Source organism: Felis catus, chromosome D4, assembly GCF_018350175.1.
Source record: "Felis catus isolate Fca126 chromosome D4, F.catus_Fca126_mat1.0, whole genome shotgun sequence".
NCBI classification, from domain to species: Eukaryota; Metazoa; Chordata; class Mammalia; order Carnivora; family Felidae; genus Felis; species Felis catus.
Window position 1 is genome coordinate 57,357,508 of NC_058380.1, and position 24,695 is coordinate 57,382,202.

General features: G+C 50.0%; 2 protein-coding genes and 1 long non-coding RNA gene across 8 annotated transcripts; 2 read left to right on the forward strand and 1 right to left on the reverse strand.

Annotated features, from left to right (window-relative positions):
- The first annotated feature begins 540 nt into the window (after positions 1–540).
- CA9 (carbonic anhydrase 9) lies at positions 541–9,030 on the forward strand. 3 transcript variants are annotated; one of them, XM_003995606.6, is made up of 11 exons: positions 551–3,718; positions 4,571–4,600; positions 4,879–5,049; positions 5,194–5,336; positions 5,414–5,506; positions 6,581–6,647; positions 7,503–7,660; positions 7,865–8,009; positions 8,148–8,174; positions 8,587–8,668; positions 8,812–9,030. In XM_003995606.6, exons 1-11 carry the CDS (start codon positions 3,337–3,339, stop codon positions 8,876–8,878), a joined length of 1,365 nt encoding a protein of 454 aa, XP_003995655.2. In that variant the 5' UTR covers positions 551–3,336; the 3' UTR covers positions 8,879–9,030. The 3 variants fall into 3 exon arrangements, with proteins under 3 accessions (XP_019671733.2, XP_019671732.2, XP_003995655.2); XM_019816173.3 differs by lacking the exon at positions 8,587–8,668 and having other exon boundaries at positions 547–3,718; XM_019816174.3 differs by lacking the exons at positions 6,581–6,647; positions 7,503–7,660; positions 8,587–8,668 and having other exon boundaries at positions 541–3,718.
- A 985-nt stretch (positions 9,031–10,015) lies between these two features.
- TPM2 (tropomyosin 2) lies at positions 10,016–17,994 on the reverse strand. 4 transcript variants are annotated; one of them, XM_023242428.2, is made up of 9 exons: positions 17,724–17,994; positions 17,153–17,278; positions 13,950–14,083; positions 13,735–13,852; positions 13,570–13,640; positions 13,357–13,432; positions 12,798–12,860; positions 12,319–12,388; positions 10,016–10,169 (listed from the first exon to the last, which is right to left on the reverse strand). In XM_023242428.2, the coding sequence occupies exons 1-9, from the start codon at positions 17,835–17,837 to the stop codon at positions 10,087–10,089; spliced, it is 855 nt and encodes a 284-aa protein (XP_023098196.1). In that variant the 5' UTR covers positions 17,838–17,994; the 3' UTR covers positions 10,016–10,086. The 4 variants fall into 4 exon arrangements, with proteins under 4 accessions (XP_023098196.1, XP_023098194.1, XP_023098195.1 ...); XM_023242426.2 differs by lacking the exon at positions 13,357–13,432 and adding an exon at positions 13,037–13,112 and having other exon boundaries at positions 17,724–17,989; XM_023242427.2 differs by lacking the exon at positions 10,016–10,169 and adding an exon at positions 10,962–11,289 and having other exon boundaries at positions 17,724–17,989.
- On the forward strand, positions 13,564–23,856 carry LOC105261117. The gene is made up of 4 exons (XR_002148311.2): positions 13,564–13,674; positions 14,347–14,431; positions 15,842–15,939; positions 23,561–23,856. It is a non-coding gene; the product is annotated as an uncharacterized LOC105261117 (long non-coding RNA).
- Positions 23,857–24,695: the final 839 nt, after the last annotated feature.

Genomic DNA, 24,695 nt, shown 5'->3' on the forward strand with positions numbered 1-24,695 from the left:
TGGGACAGTCCACACTAAGAGTTCAAGAGTAGAAGGGGACAGATAATCCCATTGTAATTAGTATCACCGTGAGTCTCTTCTGCAACCATAGGATGAGCAGAAACATGGCCCTCAATGTCTGAAGACACAGACCCTAATGACCAAACACTTTGGCCTTAAACACCACAGAGAGGTCATGAATCAGGCAGGTGGTGCCCCAGCCAGTTGGTCCTGAGTATGCCATGTCCCAACCTGGACATGCTCAGGAAACAAGACTCTGGGAGCTCAAACCTGTTTTAGGATTTGGCAGACTCCCAGCTGCAAAGACACGATCCAGGGTCAGAGTCTACCTTCCCCACCCACACCAGAGACACAGTCACACACAGAAACAAAGAGCTTAAGAAAGATAGCACCATGGGGAATTAAATTCAAAATTTAATTAAATTTAAAAGCTGAGGGGAACGTGGGTGGCTCAGCCAGTTCAGTGTCCTACTTCAGCCCAGGTCATGATCTTGCAGTTGGTGAGTTCAAGCCTCACATGGGGCTTGCTGCTGTCAGCCTGTCAGCACAGAGCCCACTTCAGATCTTCTGTCCACCTCTCTCTGCCCCTCCCCCGCTTATGCTCTCTCAAAAATAAATTAACATTTTAAAAAATGAAAAAATAAAACACCAAAACAGAGAGAGACCTGCACATAGATGCAGATCTAGGCTGGCCAAAAGCAACTGGCCAAAAGCAACTGAGATGGTAGGGAGATGTGTGTAATTATATACAGCACTGCAGAGCAGTGTACCAGGGGATCCTGACAGAGACCTAGAAAGGAAAACAATGGAAATATGAAGAACATTTGGAAAGAGGGAAAATGAAGTAAAGCTGGAATGGATGTGAGAGAAAGATCACACATACAGACTCGAGACTCCAGTTAACATGGTGCTTCTGTCCTCTGTGCTTCCCATGACCTTCTCCACTTCAACTAGATAAGTCATTACCACATTCTATCTTGTTTAGGTCCATCCAATTCAGATACTAACATGGACCTTCCATGTGTCAGTGTCTAACCAAGGTGCTGACATCACAGCTAACCCAGACAATGAGCTGACCTTCCACATTACACACTGGATCAGATTTCTGTAGATGGCTCTCAATTTGGCTCCAGAAATAGCAACCTAGATTGCTAGGCTGACCACCTCCTTGGAGGACAGCAGTTGTTCAGCTGTGCAAGTTTTGGTATACAGTATGACAGTCTGACAAGGCAGATAATTTGGGGTGCTATAAAAATGCAATGTCATGCTCTTGGAACAGTTGTGGTTTGATAAACACAAGTCATTGACAATGAGCTCCCTGAGGGCAGGGAAGGCGTCTTAGTCAATTTGGTTTTTCTCAAGTCCTGGCAAGGTGATCTGCAGAGAGAAAAATGTTCAATAATGGTTAGTGAATAAAAGACTTAATCAAATACTGGACCCTGCCCTTATGGAACTCAAGGCTATTAGACCAGATAAAATGTAATAAATCACCATAATATAAATTGGATGGTGGGCAAGGTAATTAGCAAGGGCAGGCAAAGAACCGGGGTGGTTCAGAGGCACCAGAAATCTCTTCCTGTGGTATAGAGTGGAGGAGGTGGCCTTTGAGCTGAGTCTTGAACCACAGAAGGTATACAGACGAGAGAGTAAAACTATTTAACAGGGTAGTGGGTGCACAAGTACTGATTCATGTACTAGAAGCTGGTTGGGACATTCAAACGGGATCCTTGGGCCTCTGCTGTTCCAGGCATTACCTCTTTAGATAAGAGATCATTAGAGTCCCCAGGAAGAAGTGAGGTAGCAGAGCACCCGGAAGCTAGGGGCTAGTTCTCAACAGGGTTAGAAATACTTCAATATATTTCTCTAATCCATACAACCAAACTGGTACATATGTACTGAATGGTAGCCCCAGATACGAACTTCCTGAGATGGCCTGACTCTCTTCTGGTTTGTTGAAGCCATAGAAACCTTATTAGAATGTGAGCTACAGAAAGGAAAAAAAAAAAAAAAGAATGTGACCTACAGAACAGTAGAGGCTGTTCTCTAGTTCAATGCTGTATCCCTAGGGCTTAGAATGGCCCCTGGAGAATTGGAGGAGTCTCAATAAATGTTTCTCAAATGAGTAGGCAGATTGGGAACCCCAAGTCTTGGGGTCCTTTTACTTTTCCTCTCCTTGCACCCACTCTTTCCTTCCAATCCATGTTGCACACTAGCCATCAACACAACCTAGTATGAGACTTGGATTCTGTCATTCTCTTGCACAAGATATTTGATGTCTTTCCTTTGCACAAAATACCACTCTCCCCATTGTTTTTAGTAATTGAATTTCTACTTCTTCAAAGTCCTGATCAAATTTTGCCTACTCCTGTATTACTTTCTGAGGCAAAATTGATCTCTCTCCCCTGAATATTGTGATAGTGTTTGCCCTCACTCACTAGACAGTGAGCTCCTTAGGACAGGGACTGTGTTTTATTCATTTCTGTACCTTTAGTCCATAGGCCAGTGCTGGACATAGTGGATGCTAAATAACTGTTAAATATAAGAGTGACACTAGATGAACAAAGGTGGTCAAAAGTCTGGGGGGCGGGGTGAAAATGAATAGTTTAATTTGAATGGAGTATGAGGGAGAGTAGTAGGAGATAAAATGGAAAGGCTTCTTGGGTAAGATTTTGAAGGGACTTGGAAGTCAACTAGAAGAAGAAGGTGGACAGATGGAAGCCAATGAAGGTTTTTGAGCAGAGGTGTAATATAAATAAATTTAGTTTAAGCCCATCAGAGTCCCTCTCCTACATATATTCAGTTTTCCATTTATATTCAGATTAGCCTCCCACCTGCCTATCTGTCCACGCACCCCAGGCCTCCCCAGCAGTTTGTCCTACCCCTTTACCTGCTCCTTGTCTGGGCCAGGGAGATATACATGGGCTGCTTCCCCTCTTAGCCAGAAGCTGTGGGGGCCCCAGCTCCCTGTCTTTCCCCCTCTCTGCCTGGGGCTGGGAAGCAGGCCAGGGTTAGCTGAGGCTGGCTGGTGAGCAGCTGGGCGGTGCCAGGGGGAGCCTGTGCCAGGTGGTGCCTTGGGTTCCAGGCTGAGCCTGTGACCCCGATAACCTCCTGCCTGTGCACATACCTGCCCCTCACTCCACCCCCACCCAGGCTTTGGTATCGGGGAAGGGGCATAGGGCCAGGCAGACCCACGGGACTTTGGCTCCATCTCTACAAAAGGGCCCTCTGTGAGTCAGCCTGCTCCCCTCCAGGCTTGCTCCTCCCCCACCCAGCTCCTGTTTCCGATGCACGTACAGCCCGTACACACTGTGTCTGGGACACCCCACAGTCAGCCGCATGGCTCCCCTGTGCCCTAGTCCCTGGCTCCCTCTGTGGATCCCGGCCCCTTCCCGGGGCCCTGCTGTGCAACTGCTGCTGTTACTGCTGCTCCTGGTGCCTGCCCATCCCCAGAGCCTGCCCCGGATGCAGGGGGCACCTGGGTTGGGAGGAGATTCATCTGGGGAAGATGATCAACTGGATGGGGAGAACCCACCCAGTGAAGAGGATCCACCTGGAGAGGAGGATCCACCTGGAGAGGGGGACCCACCTGGAGAGGACCCATCTGGAATGAAGACTGAACCAGGAGAAGAGGACTCTCTGAAGTTAGAGGATCTACCTACTGTTGAGGTACCCAGGGATACTCAAGGCTCCCAGAATAATGCCCACAGGCACAACAAAGGTAAGTGGTCAACAGCCCTCCAAATCTAGGTTCCAGGAGGTTTTCCTCCCCCCACTAAACCCCAACCCAGGCAGGGATTATTCAGGGAAGGGGAGGAACCTATACTCTGACAGCAGCTTTTTCCATCCTTGGGGGATTTCATGCCACCAGACCCTTCCCCCCTTTCAGAGCTAGAAGGGGATGAATGGAGACAAAAAAAGCATAGATAGGAGATGAAACAGAAAGAGATGAGAAAGAAGAAAGAGTATGGTTGGGGAGGAGAAAGTTGAGGAATGTGGAAAGAGAGAAGACATAAGAGAAATAAGAATATGAGGGAGGAGGAAAGATGGGGGTGGGGTAGCAGAGGAAGAGCAGGACGGGTCTGTAGACTGCAGATGAGGTGATCTCTACAGACCCTTCCTGCTCTTTCTCTGCTACCCCACCCCCATCTTTCCTCCTCTGAAGAAACTGAGACCTAGGAAGAAAGAATAGCAAGTAGAGGATCCTGCTATTTTGACTCAGAACCCAGGAACTTTGGGAAGGGAGTTGGACACAGGGAGAAAGGGGAGAGGGTCGACTGACTTGGGCCTGGAGACTGAGGCCCTGGCCCACTTTAGAGACTCTAAGACAGTGGTTGCAAACTAGTATCTCTGGGGCCAGTAGGATCGTTGGGCTACCAAGCTATGGTGTTATGTTTGTTTGCAATCTGTTGTGCTTTATACCTAGCCACTTAAGGCATTTGCCTTACCTGCTATGCCTTTGTAAGGCATCTGAGTTGGAGAACCCCTACTAGTGAGGGGGACCCACCTCATGCTAGACGCTGGGGAGGGACTGGGCTTAAAGAAAGGCTTTTCATCCTTCTCATTTATGCAGGAGATGACCACAGTCATTGGCGCTATGGAGGTGAGACACCTACCCCCTGCACAGACCCAACCTGGGCATCCTGCTCTGCTGATCTGAACCCCCAGCTATCCCCGAACATTGGTCCTGTGCGTCCCACTCATTGCATCTACGACTGCGAGTCCCCAACACCGTGGCCCGCTGCCTGTGTCGGTCCACATCCCTGATTTCTATTTCCCGCCCCGTTCTTTCTCACTCCACCCCCTCACTTTTTCTACCCTGCTTCCCTAACAGTTCCTGGTCTTGTCACTAGACTTCCAGTCCACACTCTCTCATTCCAGCCGACCCGCCCTGGCCCCAGGTGTCCCCAGCCTGCGCAGGCCGCTTCCAATCGCCGGTAGATATCCGCCCGGAGCTCGCCGCATTTTGCCCCGCCCTGCAACCCCTGGAACTCCTAGGCTTTGAGCTCCCGCCTCTCCCAGAACTGCGCCTGCGCAACAATGGCCACACCGGTGAGGGGAGGCTCCGGGAAGGGGCGGAGGCTATCTGGGGATGCAACCTGGCCTATAATAGAAGGCGGTTGGGGGCTGTGCTAAGTTTGGCTGGCCCTCCTAGGTAGGCTGGCTCTCCGGGCTCACTGGGCTCTTCCCTCGTAGTGCAACTGACCCTGCCTCCGGGGCTGGAAATGGCTCTGGGTCCCGGGCGGGAGTACCGGGCCCTGCAGTTGCATCTGCACTGGGGGGCTGCGGGTCGCCCGGGCTCGGAGCACACGGTTGACGGCCACCGTTTCCCTGCCGAGGTGAGCGCGCAGCGGAGAGGCGAAGGGGGGCGCTGGGCGGGGTATCTTGTCCACTCCTAACCTCTGTTCCTCTCCAGATCCACGTGGTTCACCTCAGCACTGCATTTGCCAAAGTTGATGAGGCCTTGGGGCGCCCGGGGGGACTAGCCGTGCTGGCCGCCTTTCTGCAGGTACCAGCCCTGGACACCTCTATTCCCTGCTTCCCCGTACCCCAGAGCTCAGTGTATCTTGACCCCAGACACCCCATCCTAGCACACTCACCCTGGCACCCAGCAATCCTCATTCACTCACTGATTAATTCATTCAACACCTACCCACCGTAAGCCAGGAGTTGAGCCACACCAAGGAGTCAGAAACTGTGGTTCCCGGTCTCTAAGGAGTCCACCACCAGTGGGAGAGGCTGAAATGATAGACATATACAAAGGACACATAGTAAGAGAGGTGGTCAGGGAAAACTTAACAGAGGAGGTGAAACCTGGAAGCCTTCACTAGTGGGAAAGAAAATGAGATATTCCACACAGAGCCAACAGTATATGTGGACTAAGAATATGGCCCACTCAGGGAATGGCAGGTGGAATGGACAGGACACCAGGAAGAGTGATTTCTTGCTTACTCCTTTAATTTCCACTTTGTGAAATGCGATAAAGCCTAAAGAAACATTTAGTGACCTCTTTGGATCTGTAGTGATCAAGGCTACATACACAGTGATTAGAAGAGACTAGTACAGTGGAGGGATGGTGAGGTACCTTCTAGGCTCAGTCACTGCCTAACTGACTACTTAATGCTACCCTGACAGCACAAAGTTCAGAAAAGTGCCTCTGAAATAGCATGTCCTTGCTACAAAAGTCAAACACATGAATTATTAAGGTGAATGCAGAGGTAATGAGAATACAAAGGTTATTATGGTTTTCTGTGGGGAGACCATGGAGTGTAAAGGTGGAGGTGGGCTCAATGAGATTGGTAAAGGTAGTAGGATCCAGATCACTGAGAGCCTTCTATCCTAGTAAAGTGGCCTATCTTCCTTCTCTTCCAATTTGCCATTGAAAACCAGCCCACCAAGCATATTAGGTTAGTTTGCAAAGTGGAAGTAAAATGATTGAGTAGTAATACATAAGATTGTGTGTTCCCCAGCATTCTCAGAACTGAGAAGTGGAGGAGGGCTAAGGGAAGCCTACCTCATCTTCAGGCCTCTAGCCATGGCCCTAGATACCTGTAAGAGCTTCTCTTGTACTGTTATTTCCCAGGAGGGCCCAGAAGAAAACAGCGCCTATGAGCAGTTGCTGTCACATTTGGAAGAAATTGCTGAGGAAGGTCAGTTTGTTAGTCGGGCCACTACCCTCAGTACTCTTGTTCATGAAGAGTTACCTTTGGGGAGCCTCAGGTGAGAGGATGGAGATGGCCCCCCTCCCACAGGCAGGGAACCGACATGTGAGCTGACTGACTATGGTGTTGACAATAACTGTGAAGCTGAGAAGAGTTAACAGGCACAAGCATACTGCTGCCCACAGGCTTTACGGTAAAACAAAACAAAACAACCCAGCAGCCCAAAATCAAACAAAAAACAAAATAAGAGCCAAAACAACAACAAAAAAAAGACTGCAAAAATAAAATAGCGTTTGGAACTTAAGAGGTTGAGTCTGGGGAGCTAAAAGTTTTCTGAGAACTGTCTAGTTCTCCTTCACAAGCATCAAATATTTTAAATTTGTACTTTTGTTAGAAATCTTTCCCTTCTCAGCCACTCTGGGTCATTTTAAACCTCACTACTGGACCTTAGATTTTACTAAACTAGAAGGAACTGTGCTTTTTGAGTTTTTGTGTCTGTTTTTTATAGTTTCAAACATCTAAGTTCTTCAGCTCACTTTCCTTTTTCGTTCATTTTGGGCTTAAACCTGTAGTCCAGCATGTTGTCATAGTATGCGAAGTAAGAGTGAAGAGTCAGAAGGAGCACCTAAGGAGCCCTTCTTTCACTCTGGGAGGCCCCTCAGCCCTTTATCTTTTTCTGAGTTATGTCTTGTGCTGAGTTATGGGAAGGGACACAACTGGTGAAGAAGTGCTCTCAGGAACTTGCCTCCGCTTGGCTTCTGGGAGATGAAACTATATCCCTGCACCCAAATGCTTTGGAGGGGAGAAATCTAGGTGGGACTCCAGCACAGGTCCTCTCCGCAGACTCAGAGACTTGGGTCCCAGGACTGGATGTATCTGCACTGCTGCCCTCTGACCTCAGCCGCTACTTCCGCTATGAGGGGTCTCTAACCACACCCCCCTGTGCCCAGGGGGTCATCTGGACTGTGTTCAACCAGACAGTGAGGCTGAGTGCTAAGCAGGTGGGGCTGGGGCATGGTGGTGACATAGGGGATGTGGGGGAAAGAGGTATAAGGATGAGATCAAGATGCATAAGGAGATGAGGGGGCCTTATGGGGGAAGAGGGGACAAAGGGGTTGAAGCCCTGAGGTGCTGGCTGTGAGTAGGCCTGTGAACCTTTCATTTTCTTGTCATGAGCCCATCCCCCTGTCTACTGACCTCCCTAGCTCCATACCCTCTCTGCCTCCCTGTGGGGACCTGATGATGCTCGGCTACAGATGAACTTCCGAGAGACGCAGCCGTTGAATGGGCGAATGATCGAGGCCTCCTTCCCGGCTGGAGTGGAGAGCAGCCCCAGGACCGTTGAGCCAGGTGCAGCTTGGTGGTGACCCATATTGCCATGTCCCCCCTGGCCACAGGTCCCTCATCGTCCCATGTGTCTTCCTTTGTGCCTGTGTCTGTCATTGGTAGTCACAGCCCCTGGTTCTAATGTCTCCTTTTTCTCTTCAGTCCACCAGAATCCCTGCCTTGCTGCTGGTGAGTCTGTGCCCCTTCTCTAGCTCCTGACCCCTTGGCACTGTTCAGCCTCAGGGGCTAGGGCCACCTGTACCCCTTCTCCTTTTCTGCAGAATAGACCTCCAACCCCAATAAGAAAGAGGGTCGGATCAAGGGCGGGGGCTCCTCTGTTGTCCCCAGGGCAAAAGTTGGTTAGAAAGAAGCCCCAGAAATCTAGCATCCTCCTTCCCAAACAACCTTTTACTTGCTTTTAGGTAAAAAAAGGTGCTTATTTTACTCGTTCTTGTGTATCTACCCCCATCCCTTTGAGGGCTTCTTCTGGATTCTGAGACACTGAGAGCAGCTGAAAAACCTGGGGGGCAGGGGGGGAATATACTGAAGCGGGCTGAATCCTAGACTCTTCACTCTGAGGCGGCCTCTCCTCTCCCTCCAGGTGACATCCTGGCCTTGGTTTTTGGCCTCCTCTTTGCCGTCACCTGCATCGCCTTCCTTGTGCAAATGAGAAGGCAGCAGAGGTATACCTACCTGCTTCCTTGCGCCCTTCTTCCTCAGGCACTGCCCCACCTCCCTGGCCGGAGTCCAGACGTTTCATGTACTTTGTGTGCAAATGAGTTCATCTGGAGGGGCAGTTTTCTGACTAGGCTTTTGTGTTGTGTAGACTCCGAAGTGGGACCAAAGGGAATGTTAGCTACCACCCAGCAGAGGTCACCGAGACTGTTGCCTAGAGTCCTTGGAACTTGGAGAATGTGCAGAGAAGCCAGCCAGAAGAATCTGAAGGGGAGCTGGAGACTGTCTTGTCCTACCCTTTACATCACTTCCTTTTTAAGGTCCAAGTATTTTTTTAAATAAAAGTTTCTAATAAAATATATGGAAGGCAGCTTTGTTCTCTAAATCAGGATGGTGTATTCATTTTCTATTGCTGCCTTTAACAAATTACCACACTTTATGGTAATGCAAATTTATCTTCTTAGAGTTCTGGAGGTCAGAAGTCCAAAATGAATCTTATAGGCTGAAGTCAAGGTATAAGGGCAGGTTCCTTCTGGACACTTTGAGGGGAGGGTTTCCTTTTTCAGGTTCTAGAAGCCAAACATTCCTTGGCTTGTGGCCCCTTCCTCATTATCACTCTAGCCTCATGCTTCCACCCTCACATCTCTTCTGCCATTGACCTTGCCTCCTTCTTATAAGAACCTTTGTGATTACATTGGGCCTACCCAGATAACCTAGGATACTCTCCCAATTTCAAAATCCTTACCTTAATCACAAAATTTCTTTTCCCGTGTGAGGCCATATTTCACAGGATGAGGGTGTGGACATCTTTGGTGGGGGGCATTATCTGCCTACCACAGATGTTATCAGGAAGGGGGTGGAAGTGACTGAAATAGAATGGCCGTGTGTGCGCACACACGCAGCAGTGCATGTGTCTGGGGGGCAGGGCAGGCTTAGCCTCTAGGCTTAAAATCATAGTGAGGCTTTTGGTCTTTAACCCTGCTCAAATAAATCTGTGTAGCTTTGCAGTTTTGCCTTCAGATTGTGTTGTCTGGCCCAGCCGCCTGTTGGAATGGGGCAGTGCCGCGGACAGCGGGCTCCTTTGCCCTGCGGGTAGTAGAGCCAGGATGTTCCCCCCAAGCCCTGTGGGGCCTCTCTGTTTCACACAGCCTCTTCATAACCCTCCTCAATGAGCCCAGTGCCCCCACCCCTTGGCTCCCTTTGAAAAGGAAGTCCTAGTGTAGAGCTTGGACTCAGGCCCTGTTCAGTCAGGGGGCCTTCCAACTCCATTGCTCCCCTCAGGCATCCTCTTAGCCTTTTCCACTTTGGAAAACTACCACCGTCGCCAACACCAAAGAAAGGTTTAAAGGGCCCTGTGACGCAGGTAACATCCATTTTATTGAGTTGGGACAGCAACTGTCGCCCCGCTGGGGGGCAGAGCCAGCCCTCACAGGTTGTTGAGTTCCAGCAGGGTCTGGTCAAGAGTCTGGTGAATCTCCACGTTCTCCTCCTTGGCACTGGCCAAGGTCTCTGTGAGGGGAAGCAGCACGTGAGGAAGGGCAGGGAGACATGGGGGGAGATGGGGGATGAGACAAATAGACTTGGTGTGGGTTGGAGGCATAGGAAGACATACTTGGTGTGGGTTGGAGGCATAGGAAGACATAAGCACTTAGAGGTCTGAGGACCCGGTGCCAAGGGCAAATGGATGGACTGACCAAGACGGACGTGGACTCAAGGCTTCAGGGTCATGGGGGTGGGATGGGAAGGCTTGAGTCATGAACTAATTTACCCTCCTTCTTTAGAAGGTTTAAGAGTGTTAGAAATGGAAGGAAAGACAAAGACTGAACCAGAAAAGGAAGGACCAGACAGACAGATAGACTTGAGGCAGAAAACAGACCTGCAGGGAAAGCCCCATGTTGTTGGCATCCGACATCTTTCCAAACTTTACCCCAGCCAGACCTTTCACAACCTTCTTGTGCTTCCTCGGCACCTCCCCACCCACTTCCCTTCCAGTCATTCCCTTAAATCCCAGAACTGCAGCTGAATGCTTGGAGGTTAGTGACAGACCTGGGTCTGCCGAAGAGCATGTCTGTCAGAGGCACTAGAGGGCTCATGGTGACTGATGGGGTTATGCATGCCCACATGCAGCAGTGACATGGTGACAGACTGAGAGTGCCATGTGGAGGGGGTTCTGGCATGGGCCACAGTGTTTTGTGGGTGAGCTCAGCAGGGGAGGAGGGGGCACAAGATTGGGGGTGTCTGTAAGAGCCAGGGTTTCTGTGGGGATGATAGAAGTGCTCTCTGGAGGGCAGGAAGACAGCATGGAGACCAAGTTGAGTTTATTAAGCAGCAGAAAGAGGTAGAGGTTGGAGGGTGGAGTGAGTGGTTGGATAGAAGGATGAAGCAAGTGCCAGGGTGGGCGGCAGGTGTGGTGGGGCTTCTCCGAGGCTGCGCCCAGCCTGGCTGTGCGATGCTGACAACTTTGTTCCTCCTGACTGCCCCCTCCCCACAAAGAGAGTGGAAAGGAGAGGAGAAAAGGGGCTGAGGGGGCCACACTGGCGTGGGGCTCAGAGGGAGGTGATGTCGTTGAGTGCGTTGTCCAGCTCCTCACTGATGGCCTTGTACTTCATCTTCTGTGCATAGACTTCGTCTGGGGGGGGGGGGAATCATGGGGAGGGGGACCAGGTGGGAGTGTGGGAAGAGGGAATGGAGGGAAAGAGGAAAGGAAGGAGAGAGGGTAATGGAAAGAGAACAAGAATCAGAGAGAGGTAGACAAAGATGGAGTGAGAGAAATAGGCTGGAGAACAAGCTGGACAGCCATCAGGGCTCCCTCCTCCCCTCTCTGTATCCCTGTCTCTCTTGTTTTTCTCTGTAGCCCAAACTGGTTCTTCCCCTTGGAGCTCCTACCTCCCCCAGGGACATGGGGGTACAGTGCTTTGAATAAGCAGGAATGCTTGATTCAGGGGGAGGGTGCTGGAGCCAGAAGGGTCTAAGGTCCTAAAGTTGGAGATAAAATTGAGGCTTGCCTGAAAGCCTGGAAGCATGAGAAGTGGGAATTATGAAGGTGAAACGGTTATTATAGAATAAAAAGAAAATACAGTTTAGGCACAACATTCTTGATACTAATGAGAAATAGTCACAGACTAGCAAATACCCAGATGTTCGTTTTCACTAAATCTAGCTTAAAACAGTATTTTCCATTAATGTCGTGAAAACCTAGATATTAAACCAAATCTCTCCATATTTAATAAATAAGTCTCTATGGCACAGCTCTATTATGTTGCACTTGGAGACAGGATTGTCTAGGTCAGTGCTACTCAAAGTGTGGTCTGAGGACCAGCAGCATTGGAATTGCTGGGGAGCTTGTTAGATATACAAATTCTCCAGCCCAAAGTCAGCAACTACTTTGGATTAGGACCCAGGATGCTGTGTTTTAAAAATTCTCCGAGGTGTTTTCATGCACACTCATGTTTGAGGAGCACTGGAGTTGACACACTGCAACCAGGTACAACTCCTCAGATGGCGGGTCACACCCTGGGAGCTGGTGGAATCCCAGGTGATCCAACACTAATTTATCCGTGGCAAGTATTATGGGATGGGAAAATAAGGGACAGACTGATAGTCATGGGGAATGTGACCTGCTTAAAAAGCTTTGGATACAGGGGAGTATCCCTTTTACCTTCCAGGTCATCGATGGTCTTCTCCAACTTTGCCACAGACCTCTCGGCAAACTCTGCTCGGGTCTCAGCCTGGGAGTTGAGGTAAGACGGGAGAATGACAAAGATTAGGCCTCCCAGATACTTTCACTTAAGTCAACCTCCTCTTCCATCCCTTTTTCCAAAGTCCCTGCCACAGGCTGTCTCTGGAGGGGATGGGGGACTTGAGGGGACAGTGGGGACTGGAAGGACTCTCACCTCTTTTACTTTACTATTATTTTTAAGTTTATTTATTTATTTTGAGAGAGAGAGAGAGAGAGCATGTGTGCACTCGAGTGAGCAGGGGAGGGGCAGAGAGAGAGAGAGAGGGAGAGAGAAAATCCCAACCAGGCTCCACGTTGTCAGCATGGAGCCCGACACCAACTGCGAGATCGTGGCCTGAGCCAAAATCAAGAGTCGGATGCTCAACCGACTGAGTCACCAGGTGCCCTAAGACTCTCACCTCTTTTAGCTTCTCCTCCAGCAGTTTGATCTCCTCTTCATATTTATCTTCTTTGGTGGAATACTTTTAGGGACATATACACGCCATTAGTAGATCGCCTCCACAAATCCTTCGCTCCACCGAGTCCACAGGCTGCTCCTGATCTTGTCTCCAGGGAACACCCAGCCCCTCCCTGCCTGGGCCCATCGCCTCCCTCCCCTGCAGGACCCCATCCTCACTGCCCCTCTACCCCCCTCTACCTTGTCCGCTTGGGCTTCCAGGGATTTCAAGTTGTTGGTAACAATTTTCAGCTCTTCCTCTAGGTCCCCACATTTACTGCAGGGGGTGTGTGGCAGGGGGAGGGTGTGAGGGCATAGTGTGGGAGACAGTGAAGACGGCACAGTTGGGGAAGGGGTGGAGGAGAGAAGAGAAGAGCAAAGTTGTGAGAGTGACAGTGAGCAGAACTTGAAGGCCCCAGGCTCTTCCCGACCCCCAGCAGGTGAGAGAACAGCCTGAGATCAGGGGAAAGGTGAGCTGAGAGAAGGCACCATTGCCCAGAAAGGTCCAGAGAGGTCACTACCTCCTCCTCTGAGGCCATCAGGGACTTGAGGGCCTGGTCCATGGTTCGGAGCTCCTCCTCCAGCTGCCTGGCTCGGCTGGGGGCAGCAGTTAGGGGTCAGAGGACAGGACCTGTCCCTATGGCCCCAAGCCTGGGAAACTGCCTCCCACTGTCCAGAGTGCCCCCAGCCACGGGACCAGGCCGAGTTTCACTTGCCGCCCAGGGTACCCTTACCTCTCAGCCACCTCGGCTCTTTCTTCTGAGCGCTCCAGCTCTCCTTCCAGGATCACCAGCTTCCTGGCCACCTGGGGGATGAGGGAGAGAAGCAGCAGAGCCTGGGTGAGTTACAGGGAGTATCTGGGGTTTGGGGGGGAGAAGGACGTGGGACAGGGCTGTCACCTCCTCATATTTGCGGTCTGAATCCTCGGCGATGTGCTTGGCCTCCTTCAGCTGCATCTCCTGCAGCTCCATCTTTTCCTCATCCTTCATGGCTCGGTTTTCAATGACCTTCATTCCTCTGAAGGGCAGGGAGAGGGGCGGAAGTGGTGTCAAGACCAGCAGAGACAGGCTCCCAGACCCTCCCCGGCCCACCCCTCGGGAGGCCCCCTGCTCACCTCTCACTCTCATCAGCTGCCTTCTCAGCCTCTTCCAGCTTTTGTAGGGCTGTAGCCAGGCGCTCCTGTGCCCGGTCCAGCTCCTCCTCTACCAGCTGAATGCGGCGGTTCAGGGAGGCCACATCTGCCTCAGCCTGTGGGGTAAAGGCCAGAGGTCAGAGGGGGCTTTGTCTACCTTGAATGAGGATCAGAGAGGTTTCAGAGGATAGTAAGATTCTTGTTAGAAAGAATCTGTTTCCTGGCTCCCAGACTTTCCACCCGTTCTTCCCCCTAACCAGCTATCTTCGTCTAGGGTCTATTGAGGCCCAAAACATGCATTTCTTAACAGGCTCCACTCCCCTGCTTCAGGGCCTCTTCGAACACGGTGCATAATTAGTCTCCCAATGGTTATCTGCAGGTCTTTCTGTACCCACTGAAAGCAGTATAAGTGCTGGGACCAGGTCAGAGGAGCTGGGATTCCTCCACAGCAAAGCCTGGCCCAGGTAAGAGGGTGGGGACACATCAGGCCAACCAGACCTCACCATTGCTAAAAATAGCCAATCACAGAGTCAAGATCCCTGATGTCACTGGCTGCCAATCAGTCTCCCAGTGAGGGGCTCAGGAGGCTAGCCAGGCCTCTATGGGACATCCATGCCTATAAGAAGGGGCTTCTTGCCAAAGGCTGTGTGAGTGACACATACTCATCCCCTGATCTGCAATACAGAGGCAAAACCATGGAGGTTTTTTGGGGATGGTCCATTGAAAATGATACCTTGAGAAAATGAGGTCAGAGCAAGAAGGGCCCCCAAAAAGAAAAATGAGAGAAGCAGTACAGTTTGGTGTTAAGAGCACGGGCTATGAGTCAGACCACTGTGAGCTACCCTCAGCCATTTAGCACTTGTATGACCTTGAGCAACTCACTTAGTTTCTCTAGGCCTCAGATGCCTCCTTTTTAACTTTATTTATTTATTTTGAGAGAGGGGTAGGGGCAGAGAGAGAGGGAGAGTGAATCCCAAGCTAGCTCTGCACTGTCAGCGCAGAGCCTGATGGGGGGTTAAAACTCACGAACCACAAGATCATGACCTGAGCCGAAATCAAGAGTGGGTTGCTCAATGGACTGAGCCATCCAGGTGCCCCTCCTCCTTTTTAAATCTGAGTTGACACAAGCAGTTCCTCCTCTGTAGGCTGTTCTGACATAATGACTCAATCCACAGGATCACGTGGGAGGTTTAGAAAACTAAACAGGCTCGCTAGCTCCAGGCTCAATCCACTGAAATGAGATCTCCAGGGCAGGAGCTTGGAAATCTTTAAAAAAAAAAATTTTTTTTTTTTTTTAAGTTTCTAAGTGATTCTGATGATAAGCCAAGTTCAGGAAATAGTAAAATAATATGTAGAAAGCACTTGAGCACATTGCCTGCAGAGTCCACACTCCATAAATGTTAGGTTGTTCCTGACTCTCCCTCAGAAACTTATCGTAGAGACCATGAGATTTAAGATTGGAAAGGAGAAAGGGCCAGTGTAGGGGAAGAAGTGAAAGAAGGAAGGGATGGGTGGCAGTCCTGGGGGCAGAGTGGGTAGAAAACTGGTCCTGGGAGGTAACCTGCAGCAGGGGAAACACAGCACCATATATAGAAAGTAGTAGCTTGTCCTCCAGGTGCTGGAGGCCACCTAGAGTGACAAAGGCCCTCACGGGCAGGGGGCCAGATGACTCAGTGTGGAAGGATTCTGGGGACAGCACTGGGGGTTGGGAAGAATTACTCTGGGGGACATTAGGGGTCTACTCTAGAGAGAGATGAACTCTATAAAAGGAAAACTCTCTTCGTGATGGTGGAGTGACAAATGATTCTGAAGAGTCTGGGAAGTCCTGGGGTCCTCATCACAGGACTGACATTTGCCATTTTCTGCTTTTCAAGCTCTTTCCAGTTATGGATGCTGCTCTCCAACCACAGGACAGGCACTACTGTCCCCACTGGATAAATGTGAAGAGAGAAAGGAGAAACTGAGGCACCATGTAAGTGAAGTGCTGTGTTCAAGGTCATACATTAAGTTTGGACAGTGTTTGCTATCGGCTCCTGGCACTGCTTCCCTGCATCCCCAGCTCTGTCCCTGTCCTCCCCTCCCCTCCAGCCCCCACCCAGCTCCTTGGGTTTCCAGTCCTGCCTCCAGCTGCACCGGGCCTTAGTTATTTATAGAGCGTCAGATGCCCAGGGTTGTCTTTGCTAGCAGCTGCAGGTCAGTTCCCTCCCAAGTGCCAGGGCTGATGGAGAACCAAAACCAAGCCTAGAGGTCAGAGAAACCAACCTTGGGGCCGGGGGGCAGGGGGTGTGCGTTGGGGAACATGGATAATGGTCAATATAAACACCAATGTCATCTCGGATCTCAGATGTTCAGACATGCTTTTTCTAATCCTTCCATAACTCCAACCATAGGCTCATCTTAATCCTCGATAGAAGGCAAGTGGGGAAATTGAGGCAGAGAATGGTTCAAGTACCATATCCAAAGTCATATGGCCATTCTCCAACACCAAGGTGGGGGTTGAGAATGGCAGAAAGCAGAGAAGTCTAGTTAGCGGGTGTGGGGTGGGCAGAGAAATTTGAGTGAACCGGACCTGCTAAGGTGGTTGCCTTGGCATTTGTAGCCCTGTCCCTCTGCCCTGTGGCCTGGCTTGGTCTCAAGGCTGACAGCTTAATGAGGGTAAATGAGGGGTCATTAGAACCTGAGCTGGGCTCCAGTGCACAGGAGGGCTGCTGGAGCCAGAGGTCAAAGCCAGGGAATTTCTAATGGCCCCCCGGGGGTGTAACTCAAGTCAGGCCCCATCTCTGGATTCCTCTCCCTCCTCCTGCCCAACAGTATCCACACCTACACCCCACACCCGCACATGGAGTTGCAGCCTCTTCTCCCATTTCCATCTAGAGGATTAATAAGATAGATGGTAAATTCTTGTACCACCCGCCCCCCAGGATGACTCACTGCTTGATCACTGTACATTCTAAGAACTGGAACCAAATGGAGTTACAAGGCTGTGTCCTCTAGGGGAAGTGGTAGGTGGTTTTGATTTACCCGCTGCCTTAGATTGTTTGTGCAAGCTTGTCCTAGCCTGGGTTTCTGAGAGGAAACGATTTCTGTCCTGGTGCTGGGGATGTCTAGGTCCCCTCCTTATTTCATCCCCAGGTCTGGGACCCCTCCCAGTGCACTCTCCCACCCTACCGCAGGTCCACACTCACGTCGGTGGCCTTCTTCTCAGCCTGCTCCAGTTTCTCCTGGGCGTCCTTCACAGACTCAGAATACTTTTCCACCTCATCCTCTGTCCCCTTCAGCTTCTTCTGGAGGGCCTGCTGCTCCTCCTCCAGCTGGGAGAGAGAGGCCTTGGTTAGTCAGGCCAGGGACCCAGGAAGGAGGCAGGGGTGTGTGCGAGGGGGGGGGGGTACAAGAAGATATTTAGAGGCTGTCAGGGAGGAAGCAGGATAGCAGAGGAGGGACAGTGTAGTCAGGGCTGTTAAAGGGACCTGGTGAGGGTCGAGAGAAAGCTTCCAGCCCCGAGGAGCTGGGCACATCATTGATGTGCAGGGGGCAGGTGTGGAAACTGGGGGATTGCAGATCCCCAGGTATGGTGGATGAGAGATTATGTGTGGCTCTGGCTAGGTCCCTGAGGGTACTGTGAAGGTCTACCCTCCCCCCCCCCCCCCCCCCCCACTGGACACAAGAGCCTGGTACAGCAGGCCTCAGGCTGGGTGCACAGGGCCTACCCCTCCCTCGTTGGGGAGGAGGGGGTTGCACTGGGTCTGGTGCCCCCACCTGCTTGCAGCGGTCCTCAGCCTGCTTCTTGTCGGCCTCGGCCTGCTCGGCGCGGTCGATGGCATTCTCCTTGTCCAGCTTTAGCATCTGCATCTTCTTCTTGATCGCGTCCATGGCTGCGGTGGGGGGCGGGCCGACGGGCAGGCAGTGCGGACTGGACGAGCTGGGCGCACGGGTGGCCGGCGAGGAGGACCAAGCGGGACTGGGATGTCCCAGCCGGGCGGGCGCCTAAAAGGCGGGGAGGGACCGGGCGGAGCCGGGGGCCGGGACCCTCCCCCACCGCGGCCCAAACCTTGTAGGGGCAGAAGCACACCCCGGTGAGGGGGGGCGCGGCCGCCCCCTGTGCCCACCCCCTCGGGACCGCCCCCCTCGAGGCCCCTCCCCCCGCCCCCAGCCGTCGGAAGGTAAAGCAGCTAAGACGGTCGGCTGGAAAAACCCCAGCCCAGCGGAGGGGAGGGGACCCTCGGGCTGGGGGCTCTCCTCTTACTCTGAGTGACAGCCCGACCCAGTGGCAGCTGCAACTGGGGCCCCTGGGGCTATTTCGGGGCGTGAGCTCACGGCAGCTGCGCGGGCGCTGGGTCCCGCGTGCCCCCCTCAGCTGCAGCAGCCGCTGCCCTTAATTTAGAAGTTTCCTGTAAATCCCCCTGGATTAAATGTCTCTTGGGAGGCGGGGCTCCTCCGTGGTTCGAGTACCTCAGTTTACCCTGAGTCCCAGACTCTGGGTCTGCGTTACCGACGTGGTAGTGACAACGGTGAGTTTCACCAGGGACTTGGGGAAACTGAGCCAGGAGGGGAGTCCAGAGCCCCGGTCCAGTGCGGAATGAGGCCCAGTTTGTTGCCCCCGAGGGCGGGCCTGACCTCTCTTCCCCTCGCTTCCCCGTCCAGCCCGAGCCGGTGGAGCCAGGGCCCCTCCTCTACCGTGACGGGGAGGCTAGGTACCCGGCTCCGCGCCCCGCCCGCCCTGCCCCCCAACGTGCCCCGCATATTTTCCCCGCGGCTCCAGCCGGACCCGGCGCGCTCCCCGCCCCCATCCCCAGGACGCGGCCCTCCGGCCCCCTCCTCTCGCCCTCCCCTCCGCCACCCCACCCCGCTTTCCTCTCTCAGTGGTGGCCCCGCGCGCCCTGCCTCCCCTCCCCTTCTCCCAGCGGACTCTCCCGTCTCCTCTTGCAGGCCAACTTTACGCCAAAATTTCTTTTCTGCCCTTTTTTGGGCTGTTTCCCCGTGGGGAGGCGGGGCCGGGCTGGGACGGGGAAGGCGGAGGGCGAGGGAAAGAGTTACTGAGCCCCCGGAGTCGGGGAGTCGGGGGTGAGATGCTTCCTCCCACCGAGGCCGCTAGAAGCTGCCCCGGGAGCAGCCGGGTCCTGGGGTCGGAAAGTGTGAGGTGCGGGGCGCAGGACTGTTTGTTTTCGTTTTTCCTCGGTGGGGGTGGGGGGGGGAGGAAGTGGAGAGCCGGTACGGCGGAGGGGGAAGGGGTGACCAAGCGGAGGAAATTAGGAGGGAGCTCTATGCCTAGCTCCCCCGGGGCAGAAGGGTGGGAGGCTTGGATTTGCTGGTGGGGGTGGGAACCGTGGGAACCGTGGGCCCCGGGCCAGGGCCGCGGGGGAGGGGGTGCGGAAATGTGTTTAGATTTGCCTAGCTGCCTGCCTGCTACGAGTGGAACAAATCTGACCTTCGCAGTGTTCCTTCCAACCATCTCCTTGTTCTCCCCAGACTCAAGGAAGACACCTCCACCCTCCCAGTAGCCAGTGCTAAACCCCAGGGAGTTACCAAGCGCTCCCCTGTTCCTCACTTCCCACTTCCACTTATTCCTGTGGATTCTACTTCCTACACATGAGGTTCCTCCAAGTCTCAGGGGGTTGCCTTGGGTAGCTCCTTATAGTACCTCCTTCCTGTGTCTGTTGGGGTCTCAGTCCTGGTTCCCCAATGCATATATTCATTCAGCTGAACCTCGACATTGTTACCAAAGTTGATGCGAGTAAGATCCTAAAATCCTCCAAAACCCCTCCCTATTCCCTCCCTCCTTTGAGGATGAAAATCCACATTTCTTAATATGGTATATAAGGTCTTTCGTTTTGGCCCTTGCCTACCTCTCTGCCTCATCTCTAATTCCCAACCTCACCCCCAATTCACAGACTTATATACTTCATGCTGCATTCATACTGAACTGCATACAGGACCTGGAAATGATCATACTTTTCTTAAAACTTCCACCTTTTATGCATTCTGTTCCTTCTAAAATTCTCTTCCGTTGGCTGATTTTTGTGGCCTTAAAAACTCAGTTCAAATGATAGCTTTTCTGGGAACCCTTCCCTGGCCACTGCCCCTCTCTTTCCCTCCACCTAATAGATGTGTGTTCTTGGTGTAGGCTCCTATAATTAATTCCCCTCATAGTTCCTGTTATAATTGTTCTTGTACCTACCTGTGCGTCTCCTCCACTGGCTTGTGAGTCCTCTAGAACAGGGACCATCTTTTTCAATTCTGAATCCCCAATGCCTAGCATAGCATCAGGCATAAGAGTATGCACTTAATAAACATTTGCTGGGTATATTTTTTATGCACCAGGTTTCGTGTATATAAAACTGTTAATGCTGTGTGGATCTGAAGGGACTCATGGTCTAGTGCAGCAGTTCTTAAACTTTTTTTTCTTTAAAACTTGGCCTTAGAACCCCTTACATTCTTTTTTTTTTTTTTTTTAAGTTTATTTATTTATTTTGAGAGAGAGAGAGAGAGAGAGAGAGAGAGAGAGAGAGAATCCTGACACAGGGCTTGATCTCATGAATCGTGAGATCATGACCTGAGCCAAAATCAAGAGCCAAACACTTAACCAACGGAGCCACCCAGGTGCCCCAAAACCCTTATATTCTTAAAAATTAAGAATGGGTTTTGAAGATCCAAAAAGCTTTTGTTGAAGTGGATTATATCTATCAATACTTAACATAGTAAAATGGAAACAAAAATTTTAAATACTAATTCATTAAAAATAACAAGTAAACCCATTACAGATTAACCCTGTTAGCATACATTTTTTTTATTGAACTATAACTAATGTATGATGTTATATTAGTTTCAGGTGTACAACATATTGCTTCAACAAGTATACATTACTCAACTCAAAGCTTGTCACAGTAACTGTAGTCACCATCTGTCACCATATGTTATTACAATATTATTGACTATATTCCCTATGCTCTACTTTTCATTTCCATGACATTTATTTTATGACTGGAAGTTTGTATCTCTTAATATTATCCCTTTATCTATTTCATCTGTCCCCTTCCACCTTCCCACTGGCAACCACCAGTTTGTTCTCTGTATTTAAGAGTCTATTGTTGTTTTTTGTTTGTTCATCTGTTTTTTAGATTCCACCTATATGAGAAATCAAATGGTATTTATCTTCCTCTGACTTATTTCACTTAGCATAATACCCTCTGTCTAGGTCCATCTATGTTGTTGCAAATGGCAAGATCTCATTCCTTTTTTTTTTTTTAATATTATTTATTTACTTATTTTTAATTTTTTTTAACGTTTACTTATTTTTGAGACAGAGAGAGACAGAGCATGAACAGGGGAGGGTCAGAGAGAGAGGGAGACACAGAATCTGAAACAGGCTCCAGGCTCTGAGCTGTCAGCACAGAGCCCGACATGGGGCTTGAACTCACGGACCGTGAGGTCATGACCTGAGCCAAAGTCAGAAGCTTAACCGACTGAGCCACCCAGGCGCCCCAATGTTATTATTTATTTTGAGAGTGAGAGCACATGTATGCACATGTGCTTTGGGGGGGAGGCAGAAAGAAGAGAGAGAATCCCAAGTAGGCTCCATGTGTCAGTGCAGAGCCTGATGCAAAGCTCGGTCCCATGATCCTGGGATTATGACCTAAGCCAAAATCTAGAGTCAGATGCTTAACTGACTGAGCCACCCAAGATCTCATTCTTTTTTACGGCAGAGTATCACATCTTTATCTATTCATCTGTTGATGGATACTTAGGTTGCTTCCATATCTTGGCTGTTGTAAATAATGCTGCAGTAAACGTAGGGTTCATACATCTTTTTGAAATAGAATCTTCATTTTCTTTGGGTAGTTATCCAGTAGTGGAATTATTGGGTCATATAGTTTTTCTATTTTTATTTTTTTCAGGAAACTCCATACTGTTTTCCATAGTATTTGCACCAATTTACATTCTCACCAACAGTACACAAGGGTCCCTTTTTCTCCACATCCTTGCCAACACTTGTTATTTTCTTACCTTTTTGATACTAGCCATTCTGACTGGTGTGGAGTGATATCTCATTGTGATTTTGATTTGCATTTCCCTAATGATTAATAATGTTGAGCATCTTTTCATGTGTCTGTTGGCCATCGTATGTCTTCTTTGGAAAAAAATGTCTACTTAGGTCCTCTGCCCATTTTTTAATCAGACTGTATTTTTTTTGGTGTTGAGTTGTTTAAGTTCTTTATATATATTGGATATTAACCTCTTATCAGATATATCAGTTGCAAATATCCTCTGCCATTCATTAGGTTGCCTTTATTTATTTTGAGAGAGAGAGAGTGCACACACATGTGCGTAGGGGAGGGGCAGAGGGAGAGGGAGAGAGAGAATCTCAAGCAGGCTCTTTGTGGGCTCCATCTCACAACTATGAGATGTTGACCTGAGCCGAAATCAAGAGTCTGGTGCTCAACTGACCGAGGCACCCTTGTAGGTTGCCTTTTCCTTTGGTTGATGGTTTCCTTTGCTGTGCAAAATCTTTCTATTTTTTTTTTTAATGATAATTTTTAAAAAATTTTTTTGGGGCGCCTGGGTGGCTCCGTGGGTTAAGCGGCCGACTTCGGCTCAGGTCATGACCTCACGGTCCGTGAGTTCGAGCCCCGCGTCAGGCTCTGTGCTGACAGCTCAGAGCCTGGAGCCTGTTTCAGATTCTGTGTCTCCCTCTCTCTGACCCTCCCCCGTTCATGCTCTGTCTCTCTCTGTCTCAAAAATAAATAAACGTTAAAAAATTAAAAAAAAATTTTTTGTATTTTCTTTTAGAGAGCATGAGCTGGGAGAGGGGCAGAGGGAGGGAGAGACTCTTAAGCCTGCTGCAGGGCTTGATTCCACTACCCTGGAATCATGACCTGAGCTGAAATCCAAGTTGGAAGCTCAACCAACTGAGCCAGCCATGCACCCCAAAAGTTTTCTATTTGAACATACAAATTTTTAATGAAAACTATTTTCACTTCCCTAAATTAGTGACAGGATGGCAGTTATTTTACATTTTTTATAAATCTCTTTAATGTCTGGCTTAATAGAGGATGTATGGATTCTCAAAATCTACTTGTGCTTTCTATTGATATGTGGTGGTTTTTTTGAAGTACTGTATATGAAGAAAATCTAGCCTCACCCAGATATATAGCTGGAAAAGAGAGTAGCATATTTCTAGCCTTTTCAGGTAATCATGTGTATTCTTCTCCAATACTACCTTAAAACTGGACAAATGGTTGTTTCTTAAGGGTTATTTGCAATGTGGAATCTGAAACCACGTCAATAACTTTTTTGTACTATGTTACATTAAAATCCTTTGGTCTGTGTTGCACTGTGGTTGGATCGTTTACCCAGGGAGAATGATGTAATATCATGCAGTGGTCATTTGGAAAATACTGATTCACTGAACTATGCAAATGTTCCGGATATTGACACATTTCATTATACATTATAAAAAGAAATCAAATTCCTTAATATGAGGATTGTTTTTAACAGAAGAGTCCAAGTTTTAAGTTAGGGAAAGCTGTAAAGCTCATGGTAGCAGACCCACGTTTTCCAGAATCCTTACTTGAAAGCTCAAATTGTATCATTCCTAGGCAACAAATACTGTTGGTTTTTCCCTGATATTATGGAGTCACTTTGTTCCTCTTTGAGAGAAGTTCTGCCTGACACCAAAGTCCACTAGCCCTGATTTGTCCGCCGGTTGTTTTCAAGTGTATGTGGTCTCCTGTGAGAAAAGCAGCTAGCTCAGCTCACAACTCAAACGACTGTGTTGACACCAGACACCACCATAATTTGGTGTGCAGCTTCCCGATTCATCACATGGAATATTGAGAAGACTTGTTACTCAGGGATTTACATGGAATAAAGTTAATAATTTTTTACTGCTTCATCAAAGACATTTTTTTGTTTATTTATTTATTTTGAGAGAGAGAGAAAGAACAAGCTGGGGAGGGGCAGAGAGAGAGGGGGACAGAGGACCCAAAGCAGGCTGTGTGCTGAGAGCAGACAGCTTGATGTGGGGCTTAAACTCAGGAACTGAGAGATCGTGACGTGAGCCAAAGTCAGATACCTAACCAACTGAGCCACCCAAGAGCCCCAAGGACATTCTTAAGTGAAGCTGGCATTTACCTCTTGAATTGCTAGTGCATGGTGGTGAAGAATCACAGTGACTGTTAGTGCGGTTTGGGCCAGGGCCTTGATGTGTGCTAAGGCAATGTTACCCACCATTATTTTTGCAGTGTCGGTACAAATGTTGGGTGCCGTGAAGGAGAAAAATGCCTTAGTATTATGAAAATAAACTCGAACTTGAGGATTTCTGAAAGGGTCTTGGGCACCCTTAGGTGGACCACATTTTAAGAACTGCTGGTCTAATGGGTATTTGAGCCTCTCCCCAGAAGGCTCCCTGCTGTACCACTAGTGAGAAGTATGTGACTGGTCACAGTTCCTGAGGACACGGCGGGGAAGTGGTGGAAGGAATAAGCAGCTGCCCTGGGCTTATAGCTGGAGGAGTTCAGACAGTCTGGACTACCACTCGTTGGGGAGGCTGTGGAAGGGATTTGATCTCTACGGTTCCCAAGTCACGACGCTAGGACATTGAATCTGGGGTTAGGGGGCCACAGTGATATGTACTGGAGTTGCCAGGTCTCTGCGTCAGAGGTGATAATGCATCTCTATTTTCCAGTGCTTAGCCTGGGCATGGCTTAGTAAATATTGAATGAATTAATCACA

Coding starts and splice junctions, on each gene's coding strand:
- CA9 (XM_019816173.3), top strand. CDS start 3,337: ATGGCTCCCCTGTGCCCTAGTCCCTGGCTCCCTCTGTGGATCCCGGCC. Junction 5,507..6,580: donor TGCTGGCCGCCTTTCTGCAG/GTACCAGCCCTG, acceptor GTTATTTCCCAG/GAGGGCCCAGAAGAAAACAG. Junction 7,661..7,864: donor TGAGGCTGAGTGCTAAGCAG/GTGGGGCTGGGG, acceptor TGACCTCCCTAG/CTCCATACCCTCTCTGCCTC.
- TPM2 (XM_023242428.2), bottom strand. CDS start 17,837: ATGGACGCGATCAAGAAGAAGATGCAGATGCTAAAGCTGGACAAGGAG. Junction 17,279..17,723: donor CTGAGGACCGCTGCAAGCAG/GTGGGGGCACCA, acceptor TCTCTCTCCCAG/CTGGAGGAGGAGCAGCAGGC. Junction 12,389..12,797: donor TGGAGGAGAAGCTAAAAGAG/GTGAGAGTCTTA, acceptor CTCAACTCCCAG/GCTGAGACCCGAGCAGAGTT.